At 39.2% G+C, this 17567-nt stretch overlaps 1 protein-coding gene across 1 annotated transcript; it reads left to right on the top strand.

Annotated features, from left to right (window-relative positions):
* The first annotated feature begins 805 nt into the window (after positions 1-805).
* GCL1 (GCR2-like 1) lies at positions 806-6842 on the top strand. The gene is made up of 5 exons (XM_086242837.1): positions 806-1351; positions 1448-1635; positions 2807-2918; positions 5171-5641; positions 6378-6842. Exons 1-5 carry the CDS (start codon positions 1199-1201, stop codon positions 6717-6719), a joined length of 1266 nt encoding a protein of 421 aa, XP_086098963.1. The 5' UTR covers positions 806-1198; the 3' UTR covers positions 6720-6842.
* The last annotated feature ends 10725 nt before the right edge of the window (positions 6843-17567 follow it).

The raw sequence follows: 17567 nt of genomic DNA, 5'->3' as shown, positions 1-17567 counted from the left end.
ATAGTATAGTATATTTTTGTTTCAACAATAATATTGTTGGGATTGTCCCCAACGGACTTGGCTTCTCTCCTAATTTAATCTCATTTTAACCTATTTAAGCTTCTATCCTAATATGTAAGTGAGACTATAGTTGTTACTACTTGTCAATAACAATATATAAGTGAGAGCTATGGTTGTTACTGTTTTTTAGTAACAATACGTAAGTGGGGATTATGGTTGTTACTTCTTGTCAGTAACAATATATAAGTGGGGGCTATAGTTATTACTGACAAGCAGTAACAATATGTAAGTGAGGCTATAATTGTATATTTATATATGTAAGGGGCTATGATTTGTATAAGTTGCATTGTTTCTGAGTTTTTTTGTATAGTAAAAAATTGAAAATAGCTACTGTTTGATAGTGGCAATAAAAAATAATTGTAACTGTTGGTTTTTTTTTTAATAGGTGGGAAAAATGGCAAAAAAAGTTACTGTAGCGCGCTAGTGCGCTGATACAGTACGCTGTTACTGTTGGCCTGTTAAAGTGGGCTGCTACAGTATTTCACTGTAGCGGTTGGGTCTTAAAAACAATCTATTTTATGAAATGGACTTTAAAAAAAAAATCCTATTTTTTATTTGATTGTGGTAAGCCCCATTACCAATTGAACCAACCAAATGGCAGCCCTAATTAAACGCAAACTAAATTCTAGCTAAATAAAATACGACATATGATTTAATGAATAATATTTGATAGATAAATTGATGAATGTAGCCTTACTACTGTATCACTCTCACTCAGTTAACAAATTTCAGGACAATTGGATGTCACATTGTCAATTGCATTTATCCCACGACATACTCATGAATTAGTGAATAACCTTTATAATTAAAGAAAGTGGACCCCACACGCATTACCAATATATCCCATTGTTTAGTGTCGAAAATGGAAGAGAGCATGATTCGCATTCATCAAACGGTAATAAAATATTGATTCGTCCAAAAGGTTGGATGGATAGATCGATGGATAGAAAGATAGCTTACGTGGAACGCGGGAAGCGTATATGCTCTGCAGTGCACCGCCATCTCATAGAATCAGCGCCCAACACCTTTCCCCTCCCGAACTCCTACAAATCCGGGTGCTACCGTACCAGCCTTTCTCCATAGCTAGCTCTAACCCAAACGAACATAGTAGACATAGCTGAGAGAGAGATTGAACGACATGTCGTCTGTAGTGGAGTACGTAGCGTCGTCCCCGGACGGCAATGACGAAGCCAACAAGGAACGGCTCGATTTGGTTGATCCAACGGCTCCTCCCAACTTGTCACTTCCAGGCGAGACTTTCCTCAGAGCAGCGGTGTCTCTTAAGGACCAGGTATATATATAAGTATATTGATCGAGCTCCTTAATTAGCTGAAACTGAAACACTGCTTAATTAATTAATTAATTATTTTTTTTGGGGATAATATAGGTGGTGCAGGCCACGTGGGGCTCGGGTATGAGTACGGGCATGGGCTTGGACCCGACTGTGTATACGGGTCTGCTCGGTACGGCTTTCACATGCTTGAGGTCGTACGAGGCCACCGGCAACCGCCAGGACTTGCTGCTTTCTGCTGAGATTGTCGACAAGTGCGCCACCGTCGCACGTGCGACCAACCGGTAATTATTATTATTATTATTATTATTTTTGTAAATTATTTTCTTTTGTCGTTTGGGGGAGTAGGAGCGGTGGGTTTGTTAATAATTGTAACTGTAAGGTGGGAAGTGAGCAACTACCGACTCTCCGAAATGGATGAAGATATATGAGACTTGCACGCCATATCAAAATTAGGAAATTTTACAAGGTTAGGCATGGCCAAAGACAAAAAAACAATTTGTATGTTAGGCAACGACATTATTTGTCAACTATTTAATTAAACAGAATGTATTAGGTTATATTATGGTACGTAGATGATACGTTACAAATTAAGTTTTCGAAGAAGTCTTTAAACAAGGTAACGTCTATAATATTTTGTTTAGAAAATTAGAGTTTAATTCTTATTATATTCCTTATTTGGACTGAAAATTTATTGGTCTCTTTTTTTACAGCTTGGGACATTTTGAGGTCAATGGCATATTTTGTAAAAAATAGAAACTAATACACCATTATGTAATGTGGAATGGTTATAATATTATTGGACTTTAATTAGAATTTTAAAAACAGTAATGCTACACTTACCACATTTTTATACCACAATTTCATACCATCTTACATGGCATTCATACATTGGACACTAAAAATTAAAAAATAAAACCTAACAAAAAAAAAGAAAATACTCTTCCAGTAAAGTAATGACACATCAGGTGGGATACAAATGTGGGAAAAAAAATATGAGACAACTAGCATTATTGTTTTAAAAACTATAAGACTTTAGTATGTAGAATCTAAAATTAGAGGACCAGAATGGTAGTCTCCCTATTTTATTTCACTAGCATTCATGGGTTTTATGGTAGAATAGTACAAAGTGTAAATCATTATGCAATGGTTAATTTATTTTTTTGGAGAAGTTGGAAAGTTAACCTTGTTTTCTCTTTCCCGTCTCAATTTATATCTCGACCAGCGATCATGAATAAATGGTAGGTATATTAATAGTTTTTCTTCATGCAAAAATGGTCAGTTTCTAATTTTGGAAGAAAATTAGTTATTTTTCATTTTAGTCAGCAAGTAATTACGATATAAGATTGCCCTTTTTGGAATTTGAGGAAAGTTACTGTTCCTTCTTAAGAAGAGGATATGCCATCTGCAAGGATATTTTAGTTTGTCGTTAAATGTGATTGTTGCTTTATGCAGGCACGTGACATTTTTGTGCGGTAGAGGAGGAATGTATGCGCTTGGAGCTGTTGTGGCCAATTTGATTGGGGACCATCAAAGGGGTGACCTGTATTTAAACCTCTTCCTTGAGGTATATATCTAATTAATTGATCGCCATCTCTATCTCTTCTTCAGTATACTGAAAGCTTCCCTTGCCCATAGTAAATGAATAAAATTATTTATACTATATTTATGAAACAAGGAAGTAAGCCAAACAGGGCCTAATGTTTTTCTATAAATACTGAATGTAGAAAGTGAGTGTCAAAGTCTGATCGAAAAGCTTAAACTCTCATTTTTGTAAGTAACTTTTCTTATGATTTCATAGTGACTTCAGCTCCCTCCATGTTAGGATTGTTTGAATTTTTAGACACTGAAATTGGGTTTTTTTGAAGGATAATGATTTGTTTTTGGTGGGATTTTATACGAAATGTCCCTTTCACATTGGTTAGGGAAGGAGTGGGCTCACCTTCTATTAAGGGTTGATAGGAATATAGGATGTCTCTTAATGTCTTGGAGTATATTCTTACCAGAAAAAAACACAAATATCTTGGAGTTCATTTGTTTTTTCTTTGGTCCATTGGAAATATCTGCTTCTGGTCATAAATTGTGATGAGCCTTCAGCCTTGTTACATGTCTGCCCCACTTACAATCAATGTCAAACAATGTAACTGTATTTGCTGTTAGGGAAGTTGTCAACCGTTAGGATTTTTCTTTCATACCTTCAAAAATTATGGGGCATAGTCAATATACATACCGACGTAATTTGAGCCCGCAACACACGAGAAAAATATTATAAATCCACAATATTTTTGCCCTCACAACACACAAAAAAAGTGTTATGATATATGGGAATATTTTGAATCTTTTAGATGCTATGTTTGATTATATGTTGTATTGAATTTTGATAGCTACCAGTGAATCCATTTTGATTCTTCCTTCCTATCATTCAATTTGTTGTATACGGCAATTGTTTGTTTGTATAACTTAAGACATGAAAAAGAAGCAAGGTTCTTGGTATGTTGTTTCCTTTAGCAATTCATTTGGAGGTTATACCAATTACCTTCTTTCTTGTTCTGCCCTTTCCCTTAAATAGTGTATGTATGGTCTTGAAAGGATGTTCCTATCAAGTCTCAAAATCTATACATTCTGCAAAGCCAAATTAAAGATGTTAACCCACTTGAGCAAACTATGTGGCATTGTGTATCTATTTAGCTTGCTATAGGAGCTTATCCACACTATAACCTGTGTTTTAATGCTTTTAAATTGGTTTTTGGAGTACGTACCTTGTGAAAAGGTTATGGTCCTGTAATTTATTTTTACTTTTGTAGGAAGTAGTCATTTGCATCCTCCTGATAGCCACCTAACAAGTACGCTTGCAATCTCTTAGTGTGAACCTATTGATGTACTTTAGGTAGAAGATATTCACAGTTTTCTGTTGTATGGCTATGGATTTAACACGTGTGATTTGGGTGGAACTTTATATCATTTTCAGTCTTCAGAAGTTGACAAAAAAAGGATGATTGGACCCATTATGACTGAAAAATTCAAGCGGTGCCAAAGACAATACCCACTCAATCCACCATGGTGGGGACCTATGTGATTATATTTAGGCTTTCCTAGCAAGACTAGTGAGATATCCCTTTTTAAGAATTTTTGTTTGCGTCTTGGAAATCTATTACAAACACATGTTGCTCATTTTACCCAAGTGATTCTAAGTGTTTGTTTGTTTCTGTCCTTCCTGTTTTCGGATCAGCTCCTAATAGGAGTGGATTATAATCCCCTTTTCTTGCACATCACATCAAAAATTTAGTTTTTTTTTTTTTGGGATCCATCTAGAATCCAATTGAGTGAGCTACATAATAAGAGCCAGCCCTCTCTTACCCCATGAAAACCAAGTACATTTTTGCTAACATTCTATAACCATGGTGTAGCATTACCATTCCATTCAATATTTATAACGTTTTACATTATAGTTATTCGTAGTCAACATATGTGGTTATATTTATTACAAAAATAATCCCATTTGGAGTCCCATCTGGATCCCAGGTCCAAAGATGCCATGAACTTTACTAGTGAACTTCTCACCCTCTTAAGTTAGTTAACACTTCCTTCCACACTATCTTTTGTTTCCAATTTACTTGTATGATAATTACACCAGTTGGATGATTAAATGCATCTGCACTGAATTTTATTTTGATTGACCCTTTAAAGCTGGAAAATCACCCTTCTCTTTTGTAGTTATATTGTTTTCTTCTTCCAGCCTTTATATACAAATACCAAGTTTGATCAGTTTGTATTTTAAAATTGTTTTCCCCCAATACTTATTTGGTTTATTATGTATAGCTAGCACAAGAGAAGGCCCTCTCTGTTGGGCCTGAGGAAGGTGGTTTTGGAATGTCATATGATCTTCTTTATGGGAGAGCTGGGTTCTTGTGGGCAGCTCTGTTCATAAACAAGCATCTTGGACAAGGCAACGTGCCCAGTGATCTTTTAATGCCTGTTGTGGATGCTGTGTTGGCTGGGGGCAGGGCAGGGGCATCAGATAACCCTTCCTGCCCTCTGATGTACAGATGGCATGCGACAAGGTACTTGGGGGCAGCCAATGGCCTTGCTGGAATTTTGCAAGTGCTACTTCAATTCCCTCTTTCCAAAGAGGATGCTGATGATGTCAAGGCAACTTTCAGATATATGATGGCTAATAGGTTCCCTCACAGTGGAAATTACCCCACAAGTGAAGGGAACCCGAGAGATAAGTTTGTGCAGTGGTCTCATGGTGCAGTTGGCATGGCCATCACTTTGTGCAAGGCATCCCAGGTTGGTGGTGATTACTCCTTCAAAAATTGGTTTTCTTAATGCAATTCTCACCTGGGGTAATCAACATGAATATTGGTGTTTGTCAGTGGCAGAGCTATGAATTTGTCTTTGTGAGGGCGTGATGAAGAAGCCTGTGAGGCATGATCTTTCCTCACCCCTTAAGAAAAAAAAAATCTATAAAGCTGGGGGTAAGAACACACATTTAATGGGAGAAATCGCGGGAGTTAGGAAAATTTAATGGGCTGAAAAGAGGTCCATTGGTGGCACCATGTAAATTTGTCACTAGTGTTTACGGTTAGACAATCATTGGACTTCAAAAATTTAAACTATTAGGGAATGGGGCTAACAATTCAACAAATGCAGACATTGTAGGTGTTGCCCCAACTGCAGGTGAATAAATAAGTAGGGGTTGGGTTGAAGGATTCAAACTCAGGACATTCCGGAACCAGAACTCTGATATCATGCTTGATTACGACTGAACTCCAAAAGTTCTTGGTCATATGCTAACATTAAAAAACTTCAGAGGTTGAGATCCATTGATTGCCTCAAATTATACAGTGTGGAGAATACTACACTATGATGCTGGACTCTTTCTCATCAATCATAAACCCTTGAACCATTATGTTTGCTAGCACAAAATTAAAAGGTGGTCCATGTATCAATGTATGTGTGCATTTTCTTTTTGTCTTCCAAGCATAAATGAATTAATGGCTACTTGTTCTCTTTTCTTCCTCAGGTGTTTCCCAGCGATAGAGAATTTCGTGATGCTGCAATAGAAGCAGGGGAAGTAGTGTGGAAGAATGGTTTGCTGAAGAAGGTAGGACTTGCTGATGGGGTGGCTGGAAATGCCTATGCCTTCCTTTCTCTCTATCGTCTGACTGGAGAGAGCATATATGAAGAGAGAGCAAAAGCATTTGCAAGCTTCTTGTATCACAATGCCAGAGAACTTGTGAGTGTGGGGCACACTCATGGGGCTGAACATGCCTATTCCCTTTTTCAAGGACTTGCTGGAACAGTTTGCCTCTGGTTTGATCTGCATATGCTTGAAAACTCCAGGTTCCCAGGTTATGAACTGTAGGCAATTCAGAATATTTTAAATCATTTATTAATTAGTATAAGATTCTACCATAACGTGTATATATGAATGTGGACTCAAGTTAGAAGTTGTTATTTCAGTAAAAAGCCCTAATATTAAGAACTAGTTATTGATCCAAAATGCCCTTTGTTAAACAAAACCATAAAAAGAATTGTCTTTTTATAAGATACCGATTAGAGACTTTTACCTCATTTTCTTTCTTTTTTTTTTTGAGAAAAGGAATTTTCATTGATTAAGGAGAATTGGAAACATCTGCTGAGAGGATTGGGAGCAACCAGGGGGGTGCTTCCTCAATCCAAGTGGAAAACTCATTACATGATAAGGCCATTTTGGCTTTTGGCTACAGCATCAGCTGCCATATTGCAGCTGCGAGGTACCCATTGACAGGAGAAAGAGGAAAATAGTAAACCAAGTTCCACAACCTCGTTGAGCAGAACAACATCAGCACCCAAATAGAGCGATTGGGACACAATCTTTGCCACCACATCCTTAGCATCAAGCTCCAGTAGAACATGTCTGAAGCCCAAATCCCAAGCAAAACATAGACCTTCTCTTGCTGCAATCAACTCGGTGTGAGCAGAGTATATGAACGATTGCGTCTGTAAAGCTCCAGCAGCCAAAAATTGACCCTCTTCATCTCGAATCACTATCCCAACCCCTCGAGCACCCGACACAGAGCTGGCCGCACCGTCAACATTGACTTTCACCCAACTAGGCAATGGACACCTCCATTGATGGGCCGGTGCCGGTGTCGGTGTATTCTCCTTCCTTAAGTTGGCCTCCATATAGTTGCGCGCGAAATCATTCATCCGATCAAAAAGCTTGAGAGGCGAGATAGCAAAGCCATTAAAGAGGAAGTCGTTTCTGGCATTCCATAAACCCCAACATATGTAAGCTGCAAGTGTCAGTTCAGTTTGGGAAAGAGTTGCAGATAAGTAGCGTAGGAAACCAGAGAACCCGTCCCAATTCCAACTCCTTGAACCACCATGTAGCACTGAGAGTTTCTAGACATCATGTGCATAGGGGCAATCCCAGAGAACGTGTAGCAAGGTCTCAGTGGCTCGTCCACATCTGGGACAGGAAGAGTCAAGGGTCACCTTCCTTTTGAATAAAGTGGCTCGGCATGGTACAAAGTTGTGCATACATCTCCAGAGAAAAGATTTCATTTTATTTGGGCATTGCAAGGTCCAAATTGTTTTCCATATATTTGAATCCACACCCGTTGAAGTAGTGGGGTTTCCAGCAATTCTGTCTTTTTCAGATCGAGCAATTTTGTACCCACTACGGACACTATAGAGGCCGTTTCGTTCATAGTGCCAGAAAAGGCAGTCTTCTCTCATATGTGTACTCAGGGGGATACTCAAAATCGCAGTGGCTTCTTCCTCCCAAAAAGATTCCTGGATGAGACGTTCATTCCAAACACCTGGGGCCGAAAACAGCTCAGTGACAATTGTATCCGGCGCCAATATGGGAGGAGAACAGATTCGGAATGAGGAAGGTCTTGGGATCCATCTATCTTGATACACGCGAATACAGAGCCCAGTACCCACCCTCCATGGTAGACCCAGTTGGAGAAGCTCTCTGCCCCAAAGGAGGGATCTCCAGATGTGCGAGGCATGACTACCCAGCTGGGCGTGGATGAGGAATCCATTGGGGAAATATTTAGCTTGATAAATCCTTGCCACCAGCGAGTTGGGCGCAGTGAGGAGACGCCAACATTGCTTAGCGACTAGGGCTTGATTAAAGTCACCAATGTGTCTGAAACCAAGACCACCACCATATTTTCCACGACACACTGTATCCCAGGTGGCCGAGTGAATCCCCCTAGCATTTTTAGCCTTTGCCCACCAGAATTTGGCGAAAATGGAATGGAATTTTTGCCACACTCCTTTAGGCATCCGGAAACAGCTCATCGAATAGGTGGGCATCGCCTGAAGGACGGCTTTGATCAAAACATCTTTCCTAGCACGTGATAATAGTTTTCCTTTCCACCCATTTACACGCTTCGTGACTCTGTCTAGAATTTCATGAAATAGCTGTTTCTTTCCTCTACCTGCAAAAGTTGGCAACCCCAAGTATTTCTCATGACAATCAACAATTTTTATTTGGAGAATATTACACACCGTTGACTTCACCTCATCAATAGCATTAGGACTAAAGCACACTGCTGACTTGGCGAAATTAATCATTTGTCCAGACGCCATCTCATATTCTTGAAAGATATCTTTGAGAGTGAGGCTGGCTTCCCTATTGGCACTCAAGAAAAGGATACTATCATCAGCAAAGAAGAGGTGGGAGATCGAGGAGGCAGTAGGGGAAACACGGACCCCCTCGATGGCCCCTCTACTCTCTGCCTCTCGCAGCAGGCCAGAGAAGCCTTCGGTCACCATTAGAAATAGATAAGGGGAAAGCGGGCAGCCTTGTCTGAGACCCCGTTGTGGTGTGATGAAACCGGTAGGCTGGCCATTCCAGAGCACTGAGAAAGAGGTGGTGGACACACAGTCAAGCAGTCGAGCAACCCAGTCAACCTAGAAGCCCATTTTAATCATAACTGCTTCAAGAAATCTCCATTCAACCCGGTCATAGGCCTTGGCCATGTCAAGCTTAATAGCCATCTTCCCTTCATCGCCTTTTTTTGTATGTTGAAGTGAATGTGTGATCTCAAAGGCTGTCATAACATTGTCTAAGATCATTCTTCCGGGAACAAAAGCACTTTGGGATTCTGATATCACAAAAGGGATAACATCTTTCATGCGGGTTGCAAAGGCTTTGGCAACAATTTTATAGACAACAGTGCACAAACTAATCGGGCGAAATTCAGTCATTCTTTCGGGCCTTTTGGTTTTCGGAATGAGGGCAATTAACTTATGATTAAATTCTTGGACACTAGTCTCCATTAAGGATACTTAAGCATTTGGCAGTCACCGCATCTCCCACAATATGCCAGCAAGATTGGTAGAAGAGTGCCGGCATACCATCATGTCCAGGGGCCTTGGTAGGCCCAATGAGGTTAAGGGCTTGTTCCACCTCCGCACGTGTGAAGGGTCGAAGAAGTCGGCTATTCATTTCCTCAGAAATTTGCTTGTCAATTAGCTCCACAACCCTCTCAAAATGACTATTGCCTGTGGAAGAGAACAGGTCCTGGAAAAAATTACAGAATAATCCTCCAATTTGGCAGCCCCGAGTTTCCCAGTTGCCTTGGTGGTCGAGTAACCCAGTAATCTTGTTTCTGGAATTTCTCGAGGTAGCACGCTCATGAAAATAGCGAGTGTTTTTGTCCCCATCCCGTAGCCACTCGACGCTCGAGCGTTGACGCCACAAAGTTTCTTCCTTCTCCAAAAGAATATCAATGGTTTGCTCAATTTGTTTTCGGCGCAGGACCTCACTGGCATCAGTTCTACCCAGCAAGCCAGCCACCACTTTTTTCGCAGTCGCCAATTGCTTGCGCACATTGCCATAGATATTGTGGTTCCAGCGGTTGAGAGCGTGTGCACAGTGCTTTATGGAATCAGCCAAGCCATGCCTATGTATGTTTTCGGCCCAAGTAGTGTCCACAACATCTAGCCATCTTGGGTCTTTCAGCCACATCTGTTCAAAATGGAAGCGCCCTGGAATGAAACGATGTACCTCCCGAGGGTCAGACACTATAGCTTCAGTGAGGATGGGGAAATGATCGGACCCAGTAGCAACCAGATGGGAAGTAGTCACGAACGAGAAAAGTCCAAACAGGTTTCTGTTAACCAAGAAACGGTCAAGTCTCTCTTCCACAGATACAATCCCTCCTTGGAAGCGAGCCCAGGTGTAAGGGTAGCCCACAGAGCGCACTTCACAGAGACCTGCGTCGTCAATGGCTTCGCAGAAGGCATCCATTTGGCATCGTGGTCTATCCCTCAATCCAGCCTTCTCATTTGGTGATAAGATCTCATTAAAGTCACCAGAAATGATCCATGGCCGAATTGCCCCATGAGAGAGTCTCCGTAAAAGCTCCCAAGAGTGCTTCCGTTGATGTGTGATGGGGTTGCCATAAAATCCCGTTAGCTGGAGTTGTTCCCCTATAGGGGAGGTTACCCACAAATCAATATGACCTTTCGAGAAGGAACGCAATTACACCGTCCACCCACCAGTCCAAAGGAATAATAAGCCTCCACCTAACCCATCACGGTCCACACAAAACACTCCTGACATCTTCAATCTATATTGTACTTTTTCCATTTGTAGTCGTGTCATCCGTGTTTCCATGAGAAACACGAAATCGGGCTTCTGCTCCCTCAAGACATCCTTGAGGGCCCGGAACGTCCAAGGTCGCCCTAACCCTTGGACGTTCCAACTTAAAAGCTTCATTGTTCGTGGTGGGCCGGAGCATCCGGTCCCACCACTTTTGCATTCTGAGCCTCAGAAGCCAGTTTTCCTTTTTTCGGAGCCACACCCTTTACTTCATCTTCCTTTGCAATCTTTCTTTTTTCCCCCAAAGTGTTAGAGTTTTCCAGTTCATCCGTTTCCATTCCTGTTCTCTGTTGCCTCGCTATCTTTTTCCATTTTCCTCCTCCTTTCCCACCCTTCCCCTTGCTGTCAATATCCAAAGGGCCCCTCTGCATCTCAGTCTCGGTCTGGTGGCCACCATCCTGACTCCTTGCTGGAGATATACCTGGATTAGTGCCATTGATAACCTTTTTGAACATGGCTCCCAGGTCGCGGGCTTGTTTAGTGCGCCCCTCTAGTGGGTTTCCGTCCATAGACGGAGCAAGGACACTAGAGGTACCAGCAGGCTCAATCAGGGCAGTTTTAAGCGTATTGAGTGCTTGAGTTACAGACACTGCATGCTCCCGCAGAAGGACCTCCCCTGTGATTGTCGTCGTTTCGTTTCTTTTCTTCTGTGTGTCCTCCCCTGAGGTTTTTCCAGTAACGCCAAACGAGGCCCTGCCCCCTTCTACCTCTCCCATGCGTTCCAATCTTCCTTTGTCCTTCTTTTCCCACTCTGCAGTCCCAGCACACTTTCTTGTTTGTTCTTCCACCTGAGTTTTAGATACTGTGTCTGCCTCACGTCCCCAAGGGGTTCGATCGTTATGGTTTATATCCGGTGAAGAGCGCACCGGTTCGGATCGCTGGGCCCCTACAGGGTGGGGGTTTTCAACTGTCAGTCCGTCCGAAAACTCAAGCTCCATACTCTGTCGCTCCTCTTCACGGTTCCCTGCCCCATCCTCCACATTTGTTTTCCCAATAGTAGAATTCGACTTTCCAGTGGGGTTCCTCCGAGATTTTTCCAATTCTCTTCCCACTACCTCCTCCACTCTCCCTTCCACTTCCTCTGCAACCGCTTCTGGAATCCCTGCATCGAGTGGTGTAAATTTACTAGGCTCTCCCTTGGCATAAAGCCAGTCACCCCATTGTTTGGAGGGGTTTTTCTTCTGGTCATCGGTGGTATATGAACAAAGTCGAGAGTTGTGTCCAAGGCGTCCACAATCATGGCAGAAGGCCGGTAAACGTTCGTAGCGAAATTCTGCTGTTCCCAAAACGCCATCATCTAGGAGGAGTTTTTTGATGCGCGGTAGAGGTCTAGTGGCATCAAGGCGTACCCGAACACGGAGGAAACAGCCAATTAGGTGTGCCTCAAAACCACGCGCTACTTCCAGACATTGTCCAATGCCATCCCTGATGATCTTCCCAATCTCCTCAGTCATGTAGTCGAAAGGAAGATTATGGCATTGGATCCAGAGATCGGCGAACTTCAGTTTCATTTGTGATGGGGCAACGCTACCATTTGGCTCCTCTAGGAGAACTAAGGCTCTATCAAAGGTCCATGGCGCCTGACGCAGTACTTGTTCTTTGTCCTCCACAAAGGTGAATGTGAATAGGAATAGATTAGGCCCTAGATCTTTAGTCGTCACCTGCCCCAACGAGTCCCAGAGTTTTAGATCTTTAGTCGTCACCTGCCCCAACGAGTCCCAGAGTTTGATCATTGTTAGCTTAAAGGCAGTGCGATTGAAGGGTTTTGATGTCAAGACTTGTGCAACTAAACTTCTCTGTAGTACTTCTTGGTTGGTTTGTGATTGGGGTTTTGCAATGGAGATTGCCTCAACCTCATCCTCAGTGAGCAGCAAAGACTTCGCAAGACTGGTCGTGATCTCCTCCATTGCACCAGAAACCCTGATACGATTGGAATGTTGTTCCGCCGTCGAAAACTCGTCTTCAGCTCCGTTGTTGCAGGAGTTGAAAAAGCCCTAACCCTAGCTGCGAACGTTCGAAGCGTAGGAGTCAAGGATGGAATAGAACTCTTACTTGAGAGGGGAAGAGTGCCCGAGACCATTTTACCTCATTTTCTTTCTTAAACCATGCAATCAGATACCGATTATAAATAGGCGGAGTTGAATCATCAAAAAATATTTTCTACATTTTTGTCCTCGCAATAAGCTACATGTGCATCCATTTTTCTTTTAGGACAGTCACTGAAGCGATGCTCGGCCAGGTTGACCACACTTGAATAAACACTAGGTATATTCGCACGATTACATTGGGGGACTGATTTTGCAGCATTTCTCGTCACACCCTCAAATTTAGAAGTATTTTTTACCACATAAGGAGACTCTCCTTTGGAAGGTAGATAAAGGCTTTGCAAATCAGAATTTTTCTTGAAATTTTTCTCTCGATATTGCTGCTGCACAACATTTGAGGCATGAGACATAGAGAACTTTTTTCATCAACCTTCATTAGTAATTTTCTCCCCACATAATTATAATTGTGAACTAATATATTTCTATATAAAAAATAATTAAAAATACCCTAAAGAGCTTAAATCATAATATCTTATATCATATCATAAACAATATAGAGTATAAATTATAGACTATATAAGGTTTAATATATAGATTATAGAGTATAAAAAATATACTAATTTTATTTAACAGTATTTGTCTCCAGCGCGCATTATATTCATTTTATATAACATAAAACCTACTATATAATTAGATTTCTTTAATATTTTTTTTATAAATGTAGTAGATAATATGTTAAATAAACATATGGTAAAGTTTTATTTAAAATTTTCGTTGTTTCTGTCTAATTTTTGTCGAAATTTCTGCGAAATCTGAAATTTTACTCCTTTGGTTTCATATAATATAAGGTGAATATAATGTACGCTGGAGGCAAATATTGTTAAATAAAAATAATTCACTAATTAATAATTATATAAAAATGAACTCTTTTTAAGGGATATTTAATCATTTTGAATCCAATTGTCCTTAAAACATATGTGGACAAATAAGAAAATGACATGTATTGTATTTTCTAAACCACTTAACTTAATAACCAAACACAATCCAAATAGATTGTGAGATCCCGGAAAGTTGATTTATAATAAATTTTGAAGTAAATAGTGATTTATTAATAATTATCTTGTTAATTTGGAGATATTAAAATTTTTCTGAGGAATTTTGGAAGGAAATAAATGAATTTGAAGTCTTAGAAAAATAAGATTTATCGAGACGAGCTCACGAGATTTTACAGAACGTTTTTCAGACCTTGAAGTTAATTTTGGTAAGTTAATTGGATTTTAAGTGATTTCGGCGACCTATTGAGGAACAATAAAAATTAGAAAAGGCCCAATCTTGATCTTATTGTTGGAAAGATCTCAGGTCAACGAGCGCGTAGATGCAAACGGAACTTGTTTTTTTTTTTTTTTTTCCTCTTCTTTTCTTTTTTCTTTCCTTCTTCCTTTTCCCCCGTGACCTCTCCTGCTCTTCAGTCTTCCTTCTCAGAACTTCTCACGCATTTTCTCTATCTCTCCTAGTCCTTCACTCCCTCCTCCCTCCTTGATCTCTTCTCTCTCCTCCCTCCTTGATCTATTCTCTCTCCTCCCTCCTCCCTCCTTGATCTATTCTCTCTCCTCCCTCTCCCTCCCCGATCACCCTCTCTTCCTCTTCTCCCTCCCTAGATCTCTTTCGGCGACGGCGGCCTCTCCTTCCTTCCGGTCTCTATGCCAAATTTCGGTGAAATTCGGAGAAATATAAACAAAAAGTGCTTGGAGCGTGTTCGAAATTCCCGAAATTTCGGCAAAATTTTAACGAAAATGAACGGATATGTTATAAAATTTTGGGATCTCCAAAAAATGAAAATTTCCGCGAAATTTCATTCCTTGGTTATATGCAAAATATCACTTATTTTCGCGAATGTTTTTATGTGTTTTAAAATATTTTATGGATGCATTTAAGTTGATGTACTAATGTACTATAGAGCCCATTTAGTTTAAGTTTTGAAGGCCTGAAAATGAGAAATTAATTTCATTCCCACGTTTGGTAAGTACATGGAAGAAAATCAATTCCTGCCCCAAGGGAATCTGATGCCTTTATTGGGGGGAAAAAATAAAACCTTTGATCTAGCTTGAGTTTTATTTTCCCCCTCTTAGGAAAACATTTATTATTTCTTTTTTGGACAAAACTAACACTGCTATTATTTCAAAATGTCATCTTTATCTTTATTTCTTAAATAAATAATAGATGGGGGTATAATTGAAAAACTGACATTTTTCATTTCCAATTCCTCCACAACCCAAACATGGAAATGAAAATAAAAATGTAATTCTTGGTTTATTTTTCAAGGATTACCAAACACAGGAAAGAGAATTTTACATTCCCTTCTCCCCGCAAAATGCAAAGGAATTGATTTTCCAAGAAATCAATTTCGTGAACCAAACGAGCCCTTATATCTAGTATGACATCAATTGCTCTTCTAGTCAAATTATAGAGTTAATTCTATGTGGAATCAAATTTCATCTCAAACTTGAGTTTTCCTTTCAATATCATACTTTACCTTTTTTAGCATCATTTGGTACCTCATTGGAGATACTATTAAATACCTACTTCAAGCTAATTTAGAGCATGATGTATTTCTTATGTATTTTGAAGCATTTGACACTTTTAAAATTTTATATGTAAATTATAAAATTAATAGTACTTTTAGTGATACAACATAATTTACTCCACACTGACAATGAGAGTTCAAGTAATCATTTCATGTCTTGGTGAGATATATATAGGATAATGATCTAATGCGGATGAATAATAAATAAGTATGAATGCGGGCACCGACATAGTGCCGACACGGTATTGACACATGCATCATGAACTTGCTACAACACACGAAATCGAGATGTGCTGCAACAGTTGATGATGTGTCGACGTACATCGTGTCGGCACCATGTCCGTGCCCGCATTCATGGTTATTTATTGTTCATCTGCATTAGAGCCTGCCCCTATATATATATATATATATATATTCCAGAGGCTCTTATATGTATATAATTCATAGAGGATTCTTCTATTAAGGTAAACCTTATTTTAGGCATAATGAGATATGACTAGTGGGATCCATCCCACATTGTATTTTTGATTATTGAAGTTGTCTATTTTCTAAAGGCTTATTCGCGTCAATGCCCCCTGAAAGTAACTTCGATTTTCAATTTGCCCCCTGAAACTTCATTTCTCCTACTTTGCCCCTCAAACTTTACAAAATACCATATTCCGTTAAGTCTGTCTATGAGTCCGTCAAAAAAGCCTACATGGTGCTTATGTGGAAATGACAAAAAACTGCCACGTCAGCTTATTTGACGGAGCTTGTAACGGACTTGACGGAATATGATATTTTGTAAAGTTTGAAGAGTAAAGTGAGATGAATGAAGTTTTAAGGGGCAAATTGAAAATCGAAGTTACTTTCAAGGGGCATTGGCGTGAATAAGCCTTTTCCAAATCTCAATTTAATGATTATTTCTTTAAAAAATTAGACAAATAAGAAATTATTTAACCATTTTGATTAAAGGGTTATCATTTCAATTATTTACCGAATCACTACGCTCGTCTATATATTTATTCAATCATAATAGATGGTCTTAATGATTTCTTATTTATCTAACTTTTTGCAATAATAATCCTTGTATAGAGACATAGAAAACAGATAGTTTTGATCATCAAATTACAATGCAGAGTGTATCCCACAAGAGATACCTCATTATGTCTAAGATGAGGTATACCTCAATGGAAGTGCCATCGTAATTCATATGTATATAAATATATATACATATATAGGGCCCTTCGAATGAGTATAATTTATTTTAGTCATAATGAAGTATTTTAGGACCTACCTTGCATTGTAGTTTTATAATCGGAGTCATCTATTTTTTAAGAACTATTCAAGGATCACCCCTGCAAAATTAGACAAATTGAAAACCGTGTAACCATTTAATTAAATGGTTATTATTTCAAGTGTTTATTGAAACCATTGTTCAATCACAATCAGATAACTTAATAGTTTATGATTTATATATCTAATATTTTTCAGAGGTGATCATTGAATAAAGACTTAGAAAATAAATAGTTCCAATCATCGTACACCATATTATATTTCAATAATCCTAGCGTCTATTTTTTAAGTCTCTATTCAAATATCATCTTTCTAAAAAGTTAGATAAATTATAAATTATTAAGATACTTTGATTAAATAAATAGAAAAACAAAATGTTTTCGATAAATATTTGAAAAGATAACTATTTGATTAAAAGATAACCTTTTAATCAAATAGTTTTAGATTAATCTTTTTTTTTTCAAGGATGATCATTTAATAGAAACTTAAAAGGTAAACGGTTCCGACCATCAAAATAAAATGTAAAGTGGACCCTACTAGAAGAACCCTTCAATAAACTTATTTAAGGAATTCTTAACATAATCCCTCTATATATATATATATATATATATATATATATTGAACTATTGGAGCCAGAGGCCATATAACACATATACATGGTTTAAATGAGTTTTGACTTTAAAAAGGGGTTAAGTTCAAATC

Source organism: Dryas octopetala, chromosome 5, assembly GCF_963921425.1.
Source record: "Dryas octopetala chromosome 5, drDryOcto1.1, whole genome shotgun sequence".
In the NCBI taxonomy this organism is placed as follows: Eukaryota; Viridiplantae; Streptophyta; class Magnoliopsida; order Rosales; family Rosaceae; genus Dryas; species Dryas octopetala.
Note: the sequence above shows the minus strand (reverse complement) of the source record. Positions and strands in the feature narration are given on the sequence as shown.